General features: G+C 37.0%; 2 protein-coding genes across 10 annotated transcripts in view; one reads left to right on the top strand and one right to left on the bottom strand.

The window, feature by feature from the left end:
• Nucleotides 1–6,062, top strand: part of LOC106067000 (uncharacterized) — a 58,416-nt gene extending 52,354 nt beyond the window's left edge. For all 8 annotated transcript variants that reach the window (XM_056008172.1, XM_056008156.1, XM_056008181.1 and 5 more), the window contains 2 exons: nt 1,567–1,726; nt 4,456–6,062. In XM_056008172.1, the coding sequence (XP_055864147.1) occupies nt 1,567–1,726; nt 4,456–4,790 (495 nt within the window). In that variant the 3' untranslated portion in view covers nt 4,791–6,062. The remainder of the gene's footprint in view (nt 1–1,566; nt 1,727–4,455) is intronic.
• A 3,223-nt stretch (nt 6,063–9,285) lies between these two features.
• On the bottom strand, nt 9,286–14,087 carry LOC129922353 (uncharacterized). Of its 2 annotated transcripts, none has more exons than XR_008774361.1 (2): nt 10,199–14,087; nt 9,286–10,021 (listed from the first exon to the last, which is right to left on the bottom strand). XR_008774361.1 is itself a non-coding variant. In XM_056008120.1 (2 exons), exon 2 carries the CDS (start codon nt 12,391–12,393, stop codon nt 11,359–11,361), a length of 1,035 nt encoding a protein of 344 aa, XP_055864095.1. In that variant the 5' UTR covers nt 12,394–13,308; nt 13,488–14,087; the 3' UTR covers nt 9,288–11,358. The 2 variants fall into 2 exon arrangements, 1 of the variants encoding a protein (XP_055864095.1); XM_056008120.1 differs by having other exon boundaries at nt 9,288–13,308; nt 13,488–14,087.
• Between the last annotated feature and the right edge of the window lie 3,536 nt (nt 14,088–17,623).

Genomic DNA, 17,623 nt, shown 5'->3' with positions numbered 1-17,623 from the left:
GACAACAGAAACACTGCTTGACTTTGAATTGCTCTAGACAATAATAAGTCAGAAGATGCTTTGCTGCCCAGATACTCGTAAGTGGTCTACAGTGACCATTCACGGTGTTATGTGAAGTTAAGTAAGTTAATTGTGGAGCTGAGTAAGTTCAATGGGATGCTTCAGTTTTTTCTGGGGTTAATATTTAGTCCAAACGAGGCAACAGCCTAAGCAAATTTATTGACATTAATGATTAAATGAAGTGGTGTGGGCAAGAAAGCCGCAATCATCTATAGAGATACACTGCAATAATAATCTGTGATTTTAGAATGGGGAGAGAAGGCTCAGTAAATTCTTAGAAATTACCAGTAAAGATAAATTAAGGTAGTGTCAACTGTGGACGTTTGATGCATTCACTAAAGATAATTTTCTTAAAGTAAGACAAAAATAAAACACTTTTGCGCTAACAGTTAGAAATATGAAGAAACAGAAATATAAAGAAAGAGCTCTTTGCAGTAAGAGGTAGGATTAAGAATGTTGCTATAATGGCCCCTTAGTTCGAAGTCTTCTCCTATGGGAGGTTTAGGCTTTGATAAAATAATCTTCAATTCTGAAGGAATTTTAACTGCAACCTGGTTTGGTAATTGCACCAAATTATTAGACCAATCAACATCGGCATTGTTTAGATTTAGATGAATTACAGAAATGGGAGTCAAATTGGAGCATGTCTTTCCACCCAGAAAAATGTCAGTTGTTAAGAGTAACAAAAAAAAAACTAAAACAAATTAGGCTACATGCACTTATCTTAATTATGGAAAACCAGTAACACAGACTAAAAACGCAAAATAACTAGGTGTTATAATAAATAAAAAACTGTCATGGAATCCCCATATTGACGAAACTATCAAAAAATCAAACAAAGCATTAGGGTTTCTTAAAAGAAATTTCTATAAATCAAAAAGAACATAAAACTAAAATGTTATTTGACCTTGGTTAGGCCAATAATAGAATATGCATCCTCTGTTTGGGACCCCTCAACTCATGAAAACATTAAGAAACTGGAACAGACACAAAATAGAGCAGTGAGATTCATAACAAGCGAATATTCGCATTTGTCTAGAGTATCACTAAAATCACCAAATTTAGAAAGCCATCAGGATATAAAACACTGAACCATAATCTTCAAATACAAAATTTAATAAAATACTCAGAAAGACACAAAGAAAAAGGCCCATTCCTCGTTCCATATGCTAGGACAAATTTGTTCAAATGCTCCTTCTTCTCTAGCTCTATTAGAGCATGGAATTAGTTGCCTGAGCTATCCAGGAAAACCAGTGACTTGGCAGAATTTAGGTCATTGGTTAATATACATGACTAGATGCATGACGCGTAGGACTTTATCATCTCCCTTTTTGAAGTAACGTCTGTATTATATAAGATAAATTTACTTTTAGATTGAAAATTGTAAAATTTTAATAAAAATCCTATCTCATCATTGCCTTTATCATACATGAAAGTGTGATTATAAACATATAAACCTATATTTTTATGTATAAATATACCTTCGTTTTATTTACTTCAATATAGATTGAGCAAGTGCAGAACCTTACTCTTTTTAGAAGATTCAAGACAAAATGTAACTTATTATCAGCAGCTGAAACTAAATTTTTATGGTACAGAGTGCAAGAAGAAAATGTTTCAAAGGTGTGTCAAGTTGGATTTCATAAAAGCTTTTCTTTTCCAATAGGTAGGGTTTTTTTCTATTTCTATTCAATTTTTTTTTTATATCTGCATATCTTCATTTTCTTGCAATGAATTTTTTCCCTAATAACCATATTTTTTTGCTTAATATTTGTCATCTTTATAAATAGCAATAAAAGGTCTCTGATGCCCTTTTTTAAAAATCCTTTTTTTTTTTTGTTACTTCCACTTCTCTAGTAAAAATAGTTGTTAATGCTTGTCCTTTCTGCTTTTACGTTTGGTTAAGCTATAGTTAACAGAAATTTTCTGCAAAAGGTAGGTCACCTTCACCTGTACCTATCCCTTAGTCTGTTGGGGAACCACAAGAACTGTCAACAATCTTTCTTCATTCCTCTCTGTCCTTTGCCTTGGATAGAATAGCATTCACCGACAGTCCTGTCCATTCTTTGATGCTGTCTTCCCATCGCTTTCTTTGTCTTCCTCTTCTTCTTCTTGGCACTGTTCCCTGAAGGAAGGTCTTTGCTAGCCTTGAGGACCTTGTGATGTGGCTATAGAGTCCGAGTTTATATCTTTTGACAGTGGTTAGCAGGTCATTGTAGAGTCCAATAGCTGTATTAATCCTGTGTCTTATCTCTTTATTTGTCTTTGTAAGTGACACTTAGGATCTTTCTGTAGCTAGCATCTTAGTTCCATTGATAGGATCCTCTTCTCGAGGTCAGTGTCCAAGATTCACAAGCATATAAGAATGTGGCTGTGACCAGGAAGCGCAACTGTCTGATTTTAGTGTCGAGGAATATGCCTTTTTGGATCCAGATTATTTTGAGTTTCGCAAGTGCTGATGTAAACTGTGCAATTATGGCCTGTAGTTCAAATTTGGTTCCTTCATCTGAAATAACAGCCCAAAGATAAAGCTACTGCCACTTGTCAGCTTTTCGCCACCAATGCTGATTCTCTTTTTAAAGTCCTGTTGGCTATTAGTCAATTTGTGTTTTTGTTTTGCATTGTTTTGCATACCATATGCTGCGAAAGTTTTGTCTATGTGAATCACCAAGTCAGCTAATTCTTTTCTGTCCCTGCCAGACCATCTATGTCCTCCAATAATTAGTAATTTTTCTTCCTCTGACAACCTTTATAGCCCTTGAGTGCATCTTCCATAAACCTGCTAAGGAATATATTGATAAGAGTTAGTGAGAGTTTTAAACCAGTCTTCAATGTTGTTGAAGTACATTGAAATAGTGGTCTGCTTAGAGATGTTTTGGGTAACTTTTATTATGTTTTTAGATTTATATTGTATTTTTCCATTGCTGCCCCAAGTGCCTTATGCCATATTCTGTTGAAAGCTTTATTGAAATCAATGAAGACATGGAAAAGGTTCAGTTGGTATTGGTGGTATTTCTCGCAAAGTATCCTTAGGTTTCTGCATTGACATTGGCAGGAATTCATATATTTTGGAACAACATTAGCCAGCAACCTAGATTTAGACACTGAGCTGACAAAAAGAATAGGAAGGGCTTCTGCAGCAAAGGCAAAACTCTCCAAGCGCGTGTGTGAAAATACCAAATCGACTACGGCAACAAAAATTCTGGTCTACAATACCTGCGTTCTGAGCACACTTTTTTTTATGGCAATGAGAGCTGGGCAACTTACATGCGTCAAGAACACAGATTAAATAGCTTCTACCTATGCTGCCTACGACTCATAATGGAGGGATCGTGTCACCAACCAGAAAGTTTTGAAACTGCCCAATATGCACAGCATCTATGCTCTCCTTCAACAGAGAAGACTACGCTGGCTTGGTCATATCACTCACATGCCAGATGGAAAAATTCCTAAAGACATCCTATACGCTGAGCTTGCAGAGGGAGTCAGATCCAAGGGCCGCCCTAAGACTAACCTACAGAGATGTCTGCAAGCGAGACATGAGAGCTACGGGCATCGACCAAAGTATGTGGGAGGAGATAGTTCAAGACCGGAGAGCATGGAGACAGACTGTACGTGCTGGTATGAATTTCGCCGAATGCAAAAGAAATGAAGCTGCGTCAGCCAAGAGAAAGAAAAAGAAAGCTGCCCTGTCAGCTAGCCCTAGCACAGATGCATATGCATGCACAAACTGTGGCAAAGTCTGCTGCTCCAGAATTGGCTTGATCAGTCACTCCAGATTCTGCCCCATCTCAAGACGTAACCAAAGCCAGTGACTCATCTGGGCCCATCCATTGTCTTCCAAGACAGAAACAGCCATATATCCTTAGGTTTAGGATGTGTTCTGTTGTGCTGCAACCTTGTTTAAAACCAGCTTGTTCTTCTAATATAATGTCGTCAGCTATTGGTTTTAGCCGGCTTAGTATAATTTTTAACAGGTCTTTGCTGGCCTGGCTTATGAGTCTGATAGTCCAGTAGTTTTGGCAGAGTTTTAAATTGCCTTTCTTTGGAAGAGTGATTGAGTCCAAGATTTGGGCCATTTTCCTTATAGCCAGATCTTGCTGCTAATCTTTAAAAGTGCACTCATAGTTTCTCCTCCAGCCTTTAGAAGTTCACCACTAAATACACTTTTTAGGAGTGGATCTTTTGCTATCTGAGCACTTCTATGCCTTGCAACAGGAGACTTGCTCAACCATGGTGTCATTGTCAAGTAGCACATTTCCTCAATAAGACACCAGGAATTTTACCACCTTGTAAATTAAAAGTTATTGATTAACATTAGCAAAAAATATTTTAAAATAGTACAATGAACAAAAAAAATGCATATGTTGAAAAGTTGTTTTGTATTTTCAACAGATTTTTCAGATGTTGGAGATGGGATTGCCTTTACCTCTGATGTTAAAAGCTACTTTCAAACTGATGATTCACAGTGTGAAGCCAATACTTACTTCATATATTCTGAAGTTCTCATAGGTAATGAGTACATCATAAATTCTGAAGTTGTCACTGGTAATGAGTCACAGGAAACTGGAAAAAAATTGATACGATCACCACCAGTTGATAAAAAAACTCATCAGTTATTTCATTGTATTAACAAGGATAAAATATATATGGTTTTTAGTGATGCACAGGCCTATCCATTGTTTTTAATAAAACTGAGAAACAAAAATAGAAAAGAGACTAATTTCTGAAAATACATTATTATTTCATGTCCTCTTTGCCTTGTCATCATTTTTCAGGTTTTTTTTTTAAAGATGTTTAAGTTAATAAAATGGTTTCTTGGAATGTTTTTATTGAAAACTGATTTCACTAGAAGACTTTCAAAACCATATGTTTGCTTTTAAATTTCTTATAACTTACTTTATGCAAGTGGCACTAATTAATTAGGGAGTATTGATGATCTTGATATGTGTTCACAATGCATAAGTAGTACACATTTTCAGTTGAAGTTGCTTTGAAGTTTGCTGACCCCATCTTATGTAAGGCCACTCAATATTCAGTGTTTACATTCAATTGATGCTATGTGCTTCTTTATATGATATGTTTTAAAATTTGACTTACTTAATAACATTTTTACATTTTGTGTTACTTTTAAAAACTCATTCAAAGTATCTATATAACAAAGAGTAATGTTTAAAAGTGACATGGCTAATTTTTTAATGTTTCTAAATAGGTTGCTAAAAATGTATATATGTAGTAAACTAAGTTGTTATATTTTACAGTAGTCCTAAACTATGAAATAAGTATATTTAATCCAGTTCTACAGGCTACTAAATCTTGCATCAAGTTTTTTAACTAAAATATTTTTCTTACTAAGGGGTCATCATCTTATTATCAATTATTATTTGAATATCACTGCAAGATTAAACAGTGTTATAATATAGTATGGTCGAATGGCATATATATTTATATATATTTGAATGAATTTGTAAAAAAAAAAATGCCCACTGTAATCCCATTTTCATTTTTTTAATTACTTTCTTTTATTAGTTATCCTAATGGAGGCAGTGTGCCTGCGTAGCTTTTAAAATAAAATATGTATAACCACGTTAAACTAACAGAATCTGAAAAATTTTCTATTTTAATTTGCCTGAATTTTGTTTACAATTTCATGATCCTGTTATATGTTCGCAAAATCATCTACTGTTCATTTGTCTTATTATTGTATACCTGTATTTTGATACACTCTTAATATTTTCTCAGATGTTGAATCTTTGATCTTTTATTGAGCCTTTGTTATGGGCTAAAATGATACAAAATTTTTTCATGTTTTTTAAGCAGCAAAGAAATTTTAATGAAATGGTTTAATGGGCATCTCTTTTATATTAGTGAACTTGCTCTTATAATATAATATTAAAATCTGATAATATTGATTAGCTACATTGGATAAGATAAAAAAAAAAAATTTCTTTACATGCTAGTTGAGTGAAATTTTTTAAAAGTCATCTTTTTCAATCTGAACTTACTTCAGGTTCTTTTTTTTTTTTAATTTAATGTTAGAGAAATTATTCCTAGCTGATTCAGTAGCCTGAATTATGTGTGAAAACCAAAGACTTAGCAGAGTTTGAGTTTCTAATTAACATGCAAAACAAGGAAACCATTGCGAAAGGATATAATAACTTTTAAGGAACCTCAGTAACTTATATAAATCAGATTGTCTGTGGTGAAGGATCTGTTCTGGGGTGAACTATTTGTCAGCAACTAATTGTCAATGAACCTTTATTCTGTGAATATCTTGTCAGGACATCATTTGTTTTCACATGTATTCTGGAAAACTCAGTTATTGTGACATTCATCTCATTCATTACACTAATTTGCATTGTTCATTATATGCTAATTAGATCTACTCTGTTATAAAGGTTGTTGTTTTTTTTTTCAAATATTTATAATGTAAAAATTTGATTTTAATTATATGGGACTTGGATTATATACATTTCACACGAATGAATTTATCTTGCAATACAAAGTTGGATTGGTCACTTGGAGAAATAAACATTTTGTAAAGAAAAAAATGTTATATGGAATTCATATTATGAAAAGATGATCTGATAGAACCTTCTAACACCAAAAAGACCTCCACAGTAATTAATGTTGTTAGCGGCCAATTTAACATTTCTTCTAAATGTAAAAAAAAATGTTTCAAAGAATTGCTTAATCTTCAGGGTTAGGCATAGGTCCCATGTTGATACTCCTATTTATATAAACAAAATGAATAATAATATACTTTTGATCATAAGGACCTAAATCAGTTGGTCTTTACATTGCGCATGTAGGCCTACGTCACAGTTTAATAAAAGTATGGTCTGTTGGCTAATTGCCGGTGAGACCAACGAATGGGCCAATTTGAAAGTTCCGTTAAAGTGATTGTCCCTCGCCTTAACTTTAATTAAATATTTTAACATGCTTTACTGTGCAATGCTAGCCGCATTTTCTGTAAAAATCGTTTAGCCTGTACTCATATAGTTGATGACCTTCAAGCCTTTATACAGTTATTAAGAAACAACATAGGGTTTTTTTTTTATAGACGTCGCTATAGTACGAACCTACTCGGGGAAAACTAACGGGGCCCTAAACTTATGAGTTCGTATCGTATACAGTAGTCTAAAGTCCCACTGGTAACGAAATTGTCTCAGATGGCGTGCTTAATTACATATTTACATGTGCATTAGTGTCTTTAATTCGTCAACATGGATCGAAAAGACGAAAAAAAAAAATAGGATAATAAAAATTGCTGGAATGGAATAAAATTAGGCCTTCTGATAGGGCCTATGTTTTCTAGCCTGTAGGTAAAAATTATTCAAGAACCTTCTTGAACCTCATGAAGCAACATTGTCATGCCAAGAAATTTAAAAAAAAACAACTGATTAACACATTTGCGAAGATACAGTTTTACTCTCGAATTCCTGAATATAGGTCTACATGTGCACAACCTATCTCCGATGGCTTTGAACAAATAAGTGACTACGTTCGACCCCGAATTAGTAGTGTCTGGCAACAATGCAGTTGACTAAAAGACTATAACTAGAATTGTAAAGCATAACGTACGTACACTTGATGGTAGCCTTTACGTGTGTTATGCGCTATGGAGTGTCGTTGGCTCCCTCCCGCCGTCCTGTGGGATGTTAGGGCTATTTTGAAGTAAGAACCAAAACATTTAAAACAAAACAAAGCAAAAATCTGAAAAGGAAGTGACGTGAAATATTATTGCAACAGATAAATGTCTCCACATTCCAGGGATAACAAGGACTCTTTATCAACAAACTACTCGCTTTCCGTTGTGTTTGTGAACGTCTTTATCACCAGTCTTCAACATAACATCTGTAAACGTATGTGTGTGTGAGTTGGTCACTAAGACGTAGAAACATGGAATGGGTTGCCTGAGCTAGCCAGGAAAACCAGTGACTTGGCAGAGTTTAAGTCATTGGTTAATATGCATGACTAAATGCATGACGCGTAGGACGTAATCATCTTTTTTGAAGTAACGTCTGTATTATATAAGATAAGAAGATAAACGTGTATTGCTATCAATGTGGCGAATGCTGGGCTCGTGCGTCCTGGAGCTACGCTTGACACGTAACTAGCATAAATAGTATAGATTGACTTCATTTTGAATCCAACTTTAGCAGACAAATATGACTTTTATTCAATAATAACTATATAATGCAACTTCTTGTTAGTTACACAAAGATGAACCAAAGTACTGACATATGATTACATCCGCATCACAGCGGTATCAAATATACTAAGTCCTCTAGAATACTAATAACGTCCGCATAACAGCGGGTAACAAAATAACTTCAATAATATGTATCCAGCTCTAAGTACAAAAATCAACAACCAAAAATATGTGTACAGTCTCTACTGACTTCAAGTGACTACTGACTAAAAGTGAATTTAGTCATTCTTACTTTCTCTTTCTATGTTCGAGGTTTCTCTTGCTTTTCACCTTCTTAACCCAAGGTGAACGAATAACAGTTAATGTCAAGCGAGACTGTGACAAAATCTTGCAAGTGTTCTTGTGCCATAATGCTTTTCGTCTTATTCTTTACCTGCAGAAACCTTATTTCACAAGTTAAGCCTACTAACAAATACATAACAGCATTAGATATAGCTCAAAAGCCTAGCTGATGATTTCAAAATACCCTGCCACTTAACAAACGGTACCCTCAATTCATTAATACCCATTGGGACAGTTACTGCAAGCCAGAAATCTTTACTATCATCTCCATAAACCATCTCCACAATAGCCATCGTCCTTATATTCCTAGTGTCGTATTTCTATTTATCAATTCGTTACGCAAATTATTAATGCCTACTCGGGTAAGTCAAAGTCAAATAACATTATAGTTTCGCGGACACTACTCTACAGTTTCGTGATCGCATTTAGAGATTCTAAATTATTAAAAGTGGCATGATCTTCAGGAGTAAATAGAGTGGTGAATGTTCCATCGTGAAATTTATCGATATTCAACAAGGTTCCTGAAATGTTTGCGCCAAACTAGCGAGGAAATCTGTAATTTTTACCGCATCTCTTGGCGAAGAATTTCAGATTTTTTTTTCATTGCCTTTTCCTTTCGATTTATTATTTATATTTGGTTACATCTTTGATCAAATAATAATTGTGATTTGTGATGTGAATGAATTCGTAGCAGAGAGAATCATTGGATATTGAGACAAAACAACCAACCCAATTATATATGTGAGCAGGTCAGGCAGGCGCAAGTGGATAGAGAGAGGACCTATTCTCTGCTGCTCAACATTAAAATTTACCAACAGTAGGCAGATGTTTGCGCTACTGGGTGGGCTCATCTGTGACACCTCAGTCTACGACCAAGGGGCTAGAGCCACCTAAGTAACCAGACATACTAAACTAAACTAAATGGAAACAAGATAACAAACTTTAGTTTAGTATAAATAAACAAAATGAAACTTTATTTACATGGAATCAAATAATAATAAAATATAATATATACACTACCCACTATAAACTACCCTCTAAATCTACACCACTACAAACACTACCAAACTAACTATCTGACACAAACTGATCAAAACAACTATCTAACTAAATCACCAAAACTACTACACTAGACCTAGATCTACAATAAACACACTACAATAAACTAGCCTAGATCTACAATATCCTACTATTTCACTCATAACACTAACACTAAAACAAGAATATCTTATCCTTAGGCTCAGTACCTTACTATTCACTAAGAACAGAACTGAGAAACAGACTATAAATATAACTATAGTTTACTAAGGCGATAATAAAGAAAAATAACACTAGATCCTAGATTCCCTAGAATTAGAATAGATCTAACAACAGCAGTTATAAACAACAGCTAGATCTATAAGCAGTAATATTCAGCAGCTAAAAGGCAGCAGTTAAAAGCAGTAACACAGCAGTAACAATAGCCTGCAATACATAAATGCAAAACTATATTAGATCTATATTCTATTAGGACTGATGGACGCCGCCATCTTCCGTACAGCATGTTGCCAACTATTATGACAAATAGTCCAAGTAGAAAATAAAATAACTACCTTACACATAGTATAGATCTAGTAAAAAATAAAATATTTCTACACTTACAGGCCGTCCCAGGTACAGAAATAAAAATATAATTAGACGACAGACCACAACGATATTCAGCTGTCACACAGACAGATATGGTACTGACCACTGGTCAACTGTACACTGAACTGTTTTAAAACAGTGTGGCATCACTTTTTATACACAAAAAGCGGAAGTACAAATAAGTTTGGCACTAGCCTATAAAAATAAAATATATAAAAATATAGCTCTGGGAGCGCAAGCTCACATTCATCCCGCCTTAAATTTTTGCGTCCTCGCAAAACAAAATACTAACAAACTACTTAAAATGCATTACATACATACTGCTGACATATTATACCATCAAAGAAAATACACACTAAAATCGATTTCACACAAAAATATACATCTCCATGACATGACTTAAATTATATTTCTTTACAAGGACAAAAGCAAAAAAAAATATACACTTCATCAGCTAAAAACACAAGAAAATACTCTTGATTCTGTACATTCTGAAATAGGTTTAGCAACTACTAAGCTTTTGAAAAAAAGCTTTCAAATACACATGTAGATAACATGTACTCATAGAGTTATTACAAACTAATACATCTTGATACATTGGAATGCAACCAACATATTAAATAAAAATTACAAATATACAAATGAAGAATTGTGCTAGTATGGTGAGGAAACAAACTTCATTTCCTCCTCTCGTACATATCTGTATGTACTCCCATCTTCTGCTTCTACCATGTACCAGCCAGAAGCATACTTGGGTACTGCAGTAATTACAAAACACGAGGGTTCATACTGCATGAACATTCTTCCCTGGCCTCTGACTCTGTGTTCCACAAGAACTCTGCACCCAATGTTCAGAAGGTCGTTCCTTTTCTTCTGCAACTCAGGAACCTCATGGGAAAGCAAGGTGGATTCTGGTTGGACCGGATGAAACTGTAGGAAAGGATTTGTTTCCCTACCACCTTCTGCATGATTACTGGAAGTGTCAGGTGAGGCAACTTCTGTATGAATCGACATCATTTCTGCCGCTGCGGGTTGGCTTCTGCGAACAATTGAATCAGGAGCAGTGTTGGATCGCCTAGGATTCTGTGGCACCTCAACCGACAATTCTGTTGGCTTGGGGGCAGGTTGTAGTTGTACTGCCTGTGGTTGTTCCACTGAGGCAACCTAAACGTGATTCACTGCTGCAGTGACATCAGGCAAGCTCGGGTGAAATGGTCCCGGCTTCCACAATTCAAGCAGTTGCTTCTAGAAGGGTGTTGCTGGTGAGCCCGGTTCCCTGGCTTCTTTCGCTGACCTTGGAACCTGTTCTGCAGCCTGCAATTTCTTGCAAGATGGCCAGGTTTGCCACATGTGTAGCATTTCCTGTTCTTCGTAGCTAGCCTCTTATGGTAAAGAGTGCGATTTGTCTCCACGCGCTGTTGTGAGGTAACCTGTCTCACATTGCCGCTAATGTGATCAGGTTGATGGTGGTTGCAGTGGGGACAGTTAGAGTTCTGTGGTCCCGAAAGTTGTAGGAGCACAATCTGGGCTGCAAGCTCCTCCACTTGCTTGGAGAGCGCAGCTAGCTGGCCTTCAATCTTTATCTCACTGCATGTGACGTTGACTTGCGGTGCGACATTCTCGTCCTGGGCCCACCTGATGGCCATGTCTCTTAACGCCAAGAATTCAGTTTCTGGCCTGTCAAGTAGTCTCTCTCGCAGGTCTCTCCTTAGGGTCCTGTCACTGAGGTTTTCTACAAACTGGTCCCTCAGGATAGACTCGCTGAAGGGAGTTTCAGATAGAGCTCTCTGCCTGTCTGTGAGTGCTTCAAATGCCTGAAGGAGACGGTGTGAGTAAGTGCGGACAGACTCATACTGGTGCTGGCTTATTCGGAACAGCTGCCCAATCAGACAGTTGACGCTCCGCCTTTCTCCATAGGTGGAGCGTAGAACTTGTACAAGGGCATCTGGGCATGCCCTTGTCGTCTGAGGGTGACACCTAAGTTCGGCCTTCACTGCCTCACCTAGATGTGCAAAGAGGAAGTCACATTTTTCCTCTGGATGCACCATGTGTTGAGACTTCCAAGCTCTCTCAACATTTTGAAGGAACTCTTCAATTTCCCTGGCAGGACCATCACCATGGAAGCGCCGGATACTCATCTCTGTCCTAGGCACCAAGATCATTGTCTGAGACGGCTGCATTCTTGCTGCTGCTGCTGCCTCGCTGTTCATCTACGTAACTACTCAACAAAACTAAAGCCTAATAACCTCTCAATAACAATACCAAAAAAACAACTAAACTAACACTATCTATACCGCCTATCAATGCCTAAACTCCTACGCAAACCTAATCTATCTACCAATAAAAAATACAAGTCTGGTCACTCAAGCACAGATCCCACTTCTGACACCAAAAATGTGAGCAGATCAGGCAGGCGCAAGTGGATAGAGAAAGGACCTATTCTCTGCTGCTCAACATTAAAATTTACCAACAGTAGGCAGATGTTTGCGCTACTGGGTGGGCTCATCTGTGACACCTCAGTCTACGACCAAGGGGCTAGAGTCACCTAAGTAACCAGACATACTAAACTAAACTAAATGGAAACAAGATAACAAACTTTAGTTTAGTATAAATAAACAAAATGAAACTTTATTTACATGGAATCAAATAATAATAAAATATAATATATACACTAACCACTATAAACTACCCTCTAAATCTACACCACTACAAACACTACCAAACTAACTATCTGACACAAACTGATCAAAACAACTATCTAACTTAATCACCAAAACTACTACACTAGTCACTAGACCTAGATCTACAATAAACACACTACAATAAACTAGCCTAGATCTACAATATCCTACTATTTCACTCATAACACTAACACTAAAACAAGAATATCTTATCCTTAGGCTCAGTACCTTACTATTCACTAAGAACAGAACTGAGAAACAGACTATAAATATAACTAAGTTTACTAAGGCGATAATAAAGAAAAATAACACTAGATCCTAGATTCCCTAGAATTAGAATAGATCTAACAACAGCAGTTATAAACAACAGCTAGATCTATAAGCAGTAATATTCAGCAGCTAAAAGGCAGCAGTTAAAAGCAGTAACACAGCAGTAACAATAGCCTGCAATACATAAATGCAAAACTATATTAGATCTATATTCTATTAGGACTGATGGACGCCGCCATCTTCCGTACAGCATGTTGCCAACTATTATGACAAATAGTCCAAGTAGAAAATAAAATAACTACCTTACACATAGTATAGATCTAGTAAAAAATATAAAATATTTCTACACTTACAGGCCGTCCCAGGTACAGAAATAAAAATATAATTAGACGACAGACCACAACGATATTCAGCTGTCACACAGACAGATATGGTGCTGACCACTGGTCAACTGTACACTGAACTGTTTTAAAACAGCGTGGCATCACTTTTTATACACAAAAAGCGGAAGTACAAATAAGTTTGGCACTAGCCTATAAAAATAAAATATATAAAAATATAGCTCTGGGAGCGCAAGCTCACATATAATTCACTTTAGACTTGCAATTGCAATCCATCTGTGAATCAATTTTGGTAACAGTGGATCTAATTCTAAAAACTGTTGTAAACATAACTAAATCAAAACATCAAGGCTACTTTCTAACTTTTAAGTACAGAGTCCCATTTCAGATTCACAAGAGTATGTTCACTGACAGTGACATTTAAAGTGACCTTTGTCCAATCCGCCCTTGCATGGGTTTTACCTTCACGTTTAGGGCCACTTGTTACGAGCAGTTGAGACTCTTTAATAATGCACCAACACAGATCTACAAGTGGTAGATTATGAGAAATTTAATCCTGATTCAACGAACAATAATATCAATAAAATCCACGTTCACAGTAGGCCTACTCCTTTTGCGCACCATTCCATATTCTCACTACATAATGCTTCGCACGTAATAACCTACTTGCTGAAATACACGAAGGCGTAGGTCTGTTCAAGGGAAACTCCGATAGTTTTTCAAATTTTAGTTATTGACTTATTTAAATTCTGCGTAAAAAGTTGTAATAGTAAACATTATATCATTTTTTTATTTAAATGCTCAGAAAATTTTATATTAATAAATTAGACAGAAAATTCTTCACGCCCCCCCCCCCCCAAAAAAAACGGGGTTCTGCGAGATTTTGTTTTAAGTTATTTCATGCGTCACTTCCCTAAACAATACTGAAAGAGAAACTAGATTTAACCAATCGTATCGCTTCATTCTTACAGTAGCTGTTAGGCTGTTAGGCTTAGTGACGGCCTAGTCCATAGCTATGATACAGTTATATATATAAACATGTATAGATAGATCCAAAAGCATTAGGATAACCAACTCGAGAAAAAAAAAGTAACATTTTCATCTAAGCCTCTCCCTATCCCAAGAAGTAAATAGATCGTGTGTCTGAATGATTCGAACAAGCTGGTCAGTGTAAGGCTAGTCGAGACTACGTGTAGTCAGTCATGACAAGAAAACCAAGCGATAGTGTTTGTTGTGTGTTGAGTGGTCTGGCGAGAAAATACACACTGCCGTGATTAGTCAAGCATGTAAATCTACTTTTAATACGCATTTTTTCTTTGCTTACAAGATCCTAGATCTAACTGCAAAGACAAAGATATATTTCTTTTACGAGAATGTAGACTTTGCTGTATGGTCTCCTGTTATACAATGTCAATAGATTAAAACACCTTTGTGACGTCACATAGAAACCCGGTGAAAGTCTGACTGTTTTGGATGCGCAGGAAAATTACGTCGGAAAAACATCAATTACTAAGTTATTATTGCAAATTTTAAAAAAAAGAAGAATATATTCATTATCTGTAAATCAAAACACATATTATATCAAAAATTGTCAAAACCATCGGAGTTTCCCTTTAAATATAAAGATTTCTAATTTTCTAGCCATATACTTAATCTGTGGCATTTTACGTCTCGAGAGACGATCTTTTCCCTTTGCAACTTCTTGTGTGACTAAAGAGGCCAATCCTTGATCCCCCATCATCAATATCATCATCATCATCATTGGCCTCCTTCAGTCGTAGAACGACTATGATTCATCTCGAACACTTTTTCATATGGCTGTGAAGCCCTATTTTGGAGAGTCACTCCCGTCCACATATATTGCAGGTCAAGGTGGCGTTCGCTTTGGTGGTAGAAGAGCTGGCCATTTTCCGTGTGGCACGTTTTTCTTCAAGAGCTGAGGCCCATGTTTTCTCGCTGTCCATAGCTTTCTTGGTCACAGTCTCTCTTCAACTAGTGCGGTCTAAGGCTATGTCTTCCCAATGGTCGATATCAATGTTCACTGATTTTAAATCCCGTTTTATCACATCCAAGTTGCCCGTACACAATGATTTTCGGGATACGATTGTCCTTCATCCGAACATGTCCAAGCCAGCGCAGGCGGCGTTGCCTGAGAAATGTAAAGATGCTGGGAAAGCCCGTTCTTGTGAGGATCTCGGTATTACACACTCTTTCTATCCATGTTTTTTAGGATCCTTCGAGTCAGCGCAAGTGGAATGAGTTTTTTTTTTCTCTCTTGCTTTGTGTAGGTAGTCCACGGCTCACTGCCGTACAGTAGCGTGCTAAGAACGCATGCATTGTAGATCTCCATTTTGGTCGCTGTGGTGAGCTTCTGGTTTTCCAAAACTCTTGTTCAGAGTCTAGCGAAGGTTTATGCGGCTTTCCCTATGCCTTTTTTTTATCCCCTCTTCTAGAGACAGGTCATCTTGAATTGAAGATCCAAGATAGCAGAATTCGTTTACGGCATCTAGCTTGTTATCGTCAATGACGATGGATGGTGGTGCTGTAGCAAGTGGTCCCAAAACATTCGTTTTCTTTGTGCTGATTGTTAGGCCATACTCTTTGCATGTCTTAGAGAAGCGGGACATTAATGCCTGAAGTTCCTCTTAAAAGTGTGCCACTACCGCTGCGTCGTCCGCAAAGAGCCTATCTCTTACGAGGGTGGTTCTGATTTTTGTTTTGGCCCTCAGTCTAGCAATATTTATAAGTTTGCCATCAAATCTGGAATGAAGATAGAAGCCTTCGGTGGATTTGTCGAACGCAATGTGGATTAGCACTGAAAAGAGTATTCCAAAGAGGGTTGGGGCCAGGTCACATCCTTGTTTGACTCCGCTGTTTATACTAAAACTTTCGGAGCAGTCGCCGTTGAACTACACAGTACCCATCATATTTTGGTGGAAAGAGACAATAATATTTAGCAGCTTGTGTGGATAGCCTGTTATCTGTACGATTTTAAAGAGGCTTTCTCTGCTGACTAGATCAAATGCCTTTGTCAGGTCAATGAATGCGATGTACAAAGGCATTCTTTTTTCTCTGCACTTTTCCTGAAGTTGACGGACGGAGAAAATCATGTCAATTGTGGATCTCCCTGAACGAAAGCCGTAGGGCCTACTGTGATTCTGGATAGACTCGATCAGCAAGTTTTTGTAGCTTGGGAAGTATCACTCGAGCAAAGACTTTGCCTACGATGCTTAGGAGAGAGATTCCCCTGTAGTTGTTGCAGTCGCTTCTGTCCCCTTTGCAATAAACCTACCTTTAACTATATCACTTAAGGCTTTAAGCTCCAGTACTTTCATTACCTTAGTTCACTCTAGATCAACTTCTAAAATTGAACTAAGTTATGACATTGCTGAATTTTTTTTAAATTATACCTTTAATTCATAAGTCGAATTAGTTTAAAATTGATTATCTAACTATATCTTACATGACGTTTCTTCTTAACAGAAGACCTGATTGAGAGGCTTAGAAGATATTTAGATCTTTCATTAAAAATAAAACTATTTTTCTTTAATAAAAAAATAGGGGGGTCATCAATTTTTCTTTAAAAATGTACTTGTTATCGGCCAATAGGCCTACCTAACAAAATGTGTCCATCACCACGACACTCCCCAAGACGGCCAGACTGTAATCGAGTAATAGATAAGTTAGTAATTATGATGGTGATGAATATGGGACCACCTTGCAAAGACCTGTTCAAAGAGTTTTCCATCCTCCTAGAGGAATATATAGATATTTATTTTCCTTTGGAGAAATTTGCGCGAATGACTACTGATGGCGCCAGAAGAATGGTTGGATGCCACGGCGTACTGGCAGCAAGAGTTAATATAAAAGTGGTTTGAGTTCTGGGACAAGTCCCAAAAAGCCCGTGGAGTCTGGGATCGCATGAGGCGCCCTGACCGCACTTCCCCGAAGCTGTCGAGGCCTGAGCAAGCTATTATAGCACTGTGCAGGACAGGCCACTGTCCAGTTGGCTCATATTTCTTACGGCTATGGCTAAATTTCGATTCACGGTGCCCCCGCTGCGGGGAAGAAGAGGAAACCGTGCCTCATATTCTGTTTGACTGCCCCAGACTTGCTGATCTCCGCCTCGACAGGTCTGGGAAACCAAA

The sequence above is a fragment of the Biomphalaria glabrata genome, chromosome 1 (genome assembly GCF_947242115.1).
Source record: "Biomphalaria glabrata chromosome 1, xgBioGlab47.1, whole genome shotgun sequence".
Taxonomy (NCBI): Eukaryota; Metazoa; Mollusca; class Gastropoda; family Planorbidae; genus Biomphalaria; species Biomphalaria glabrata.
The sequence above is the reverse complement of the archived record's forward strand: the minus strand, read 5'-3'. Positions and strand labels throughout refer to the sequence as shown.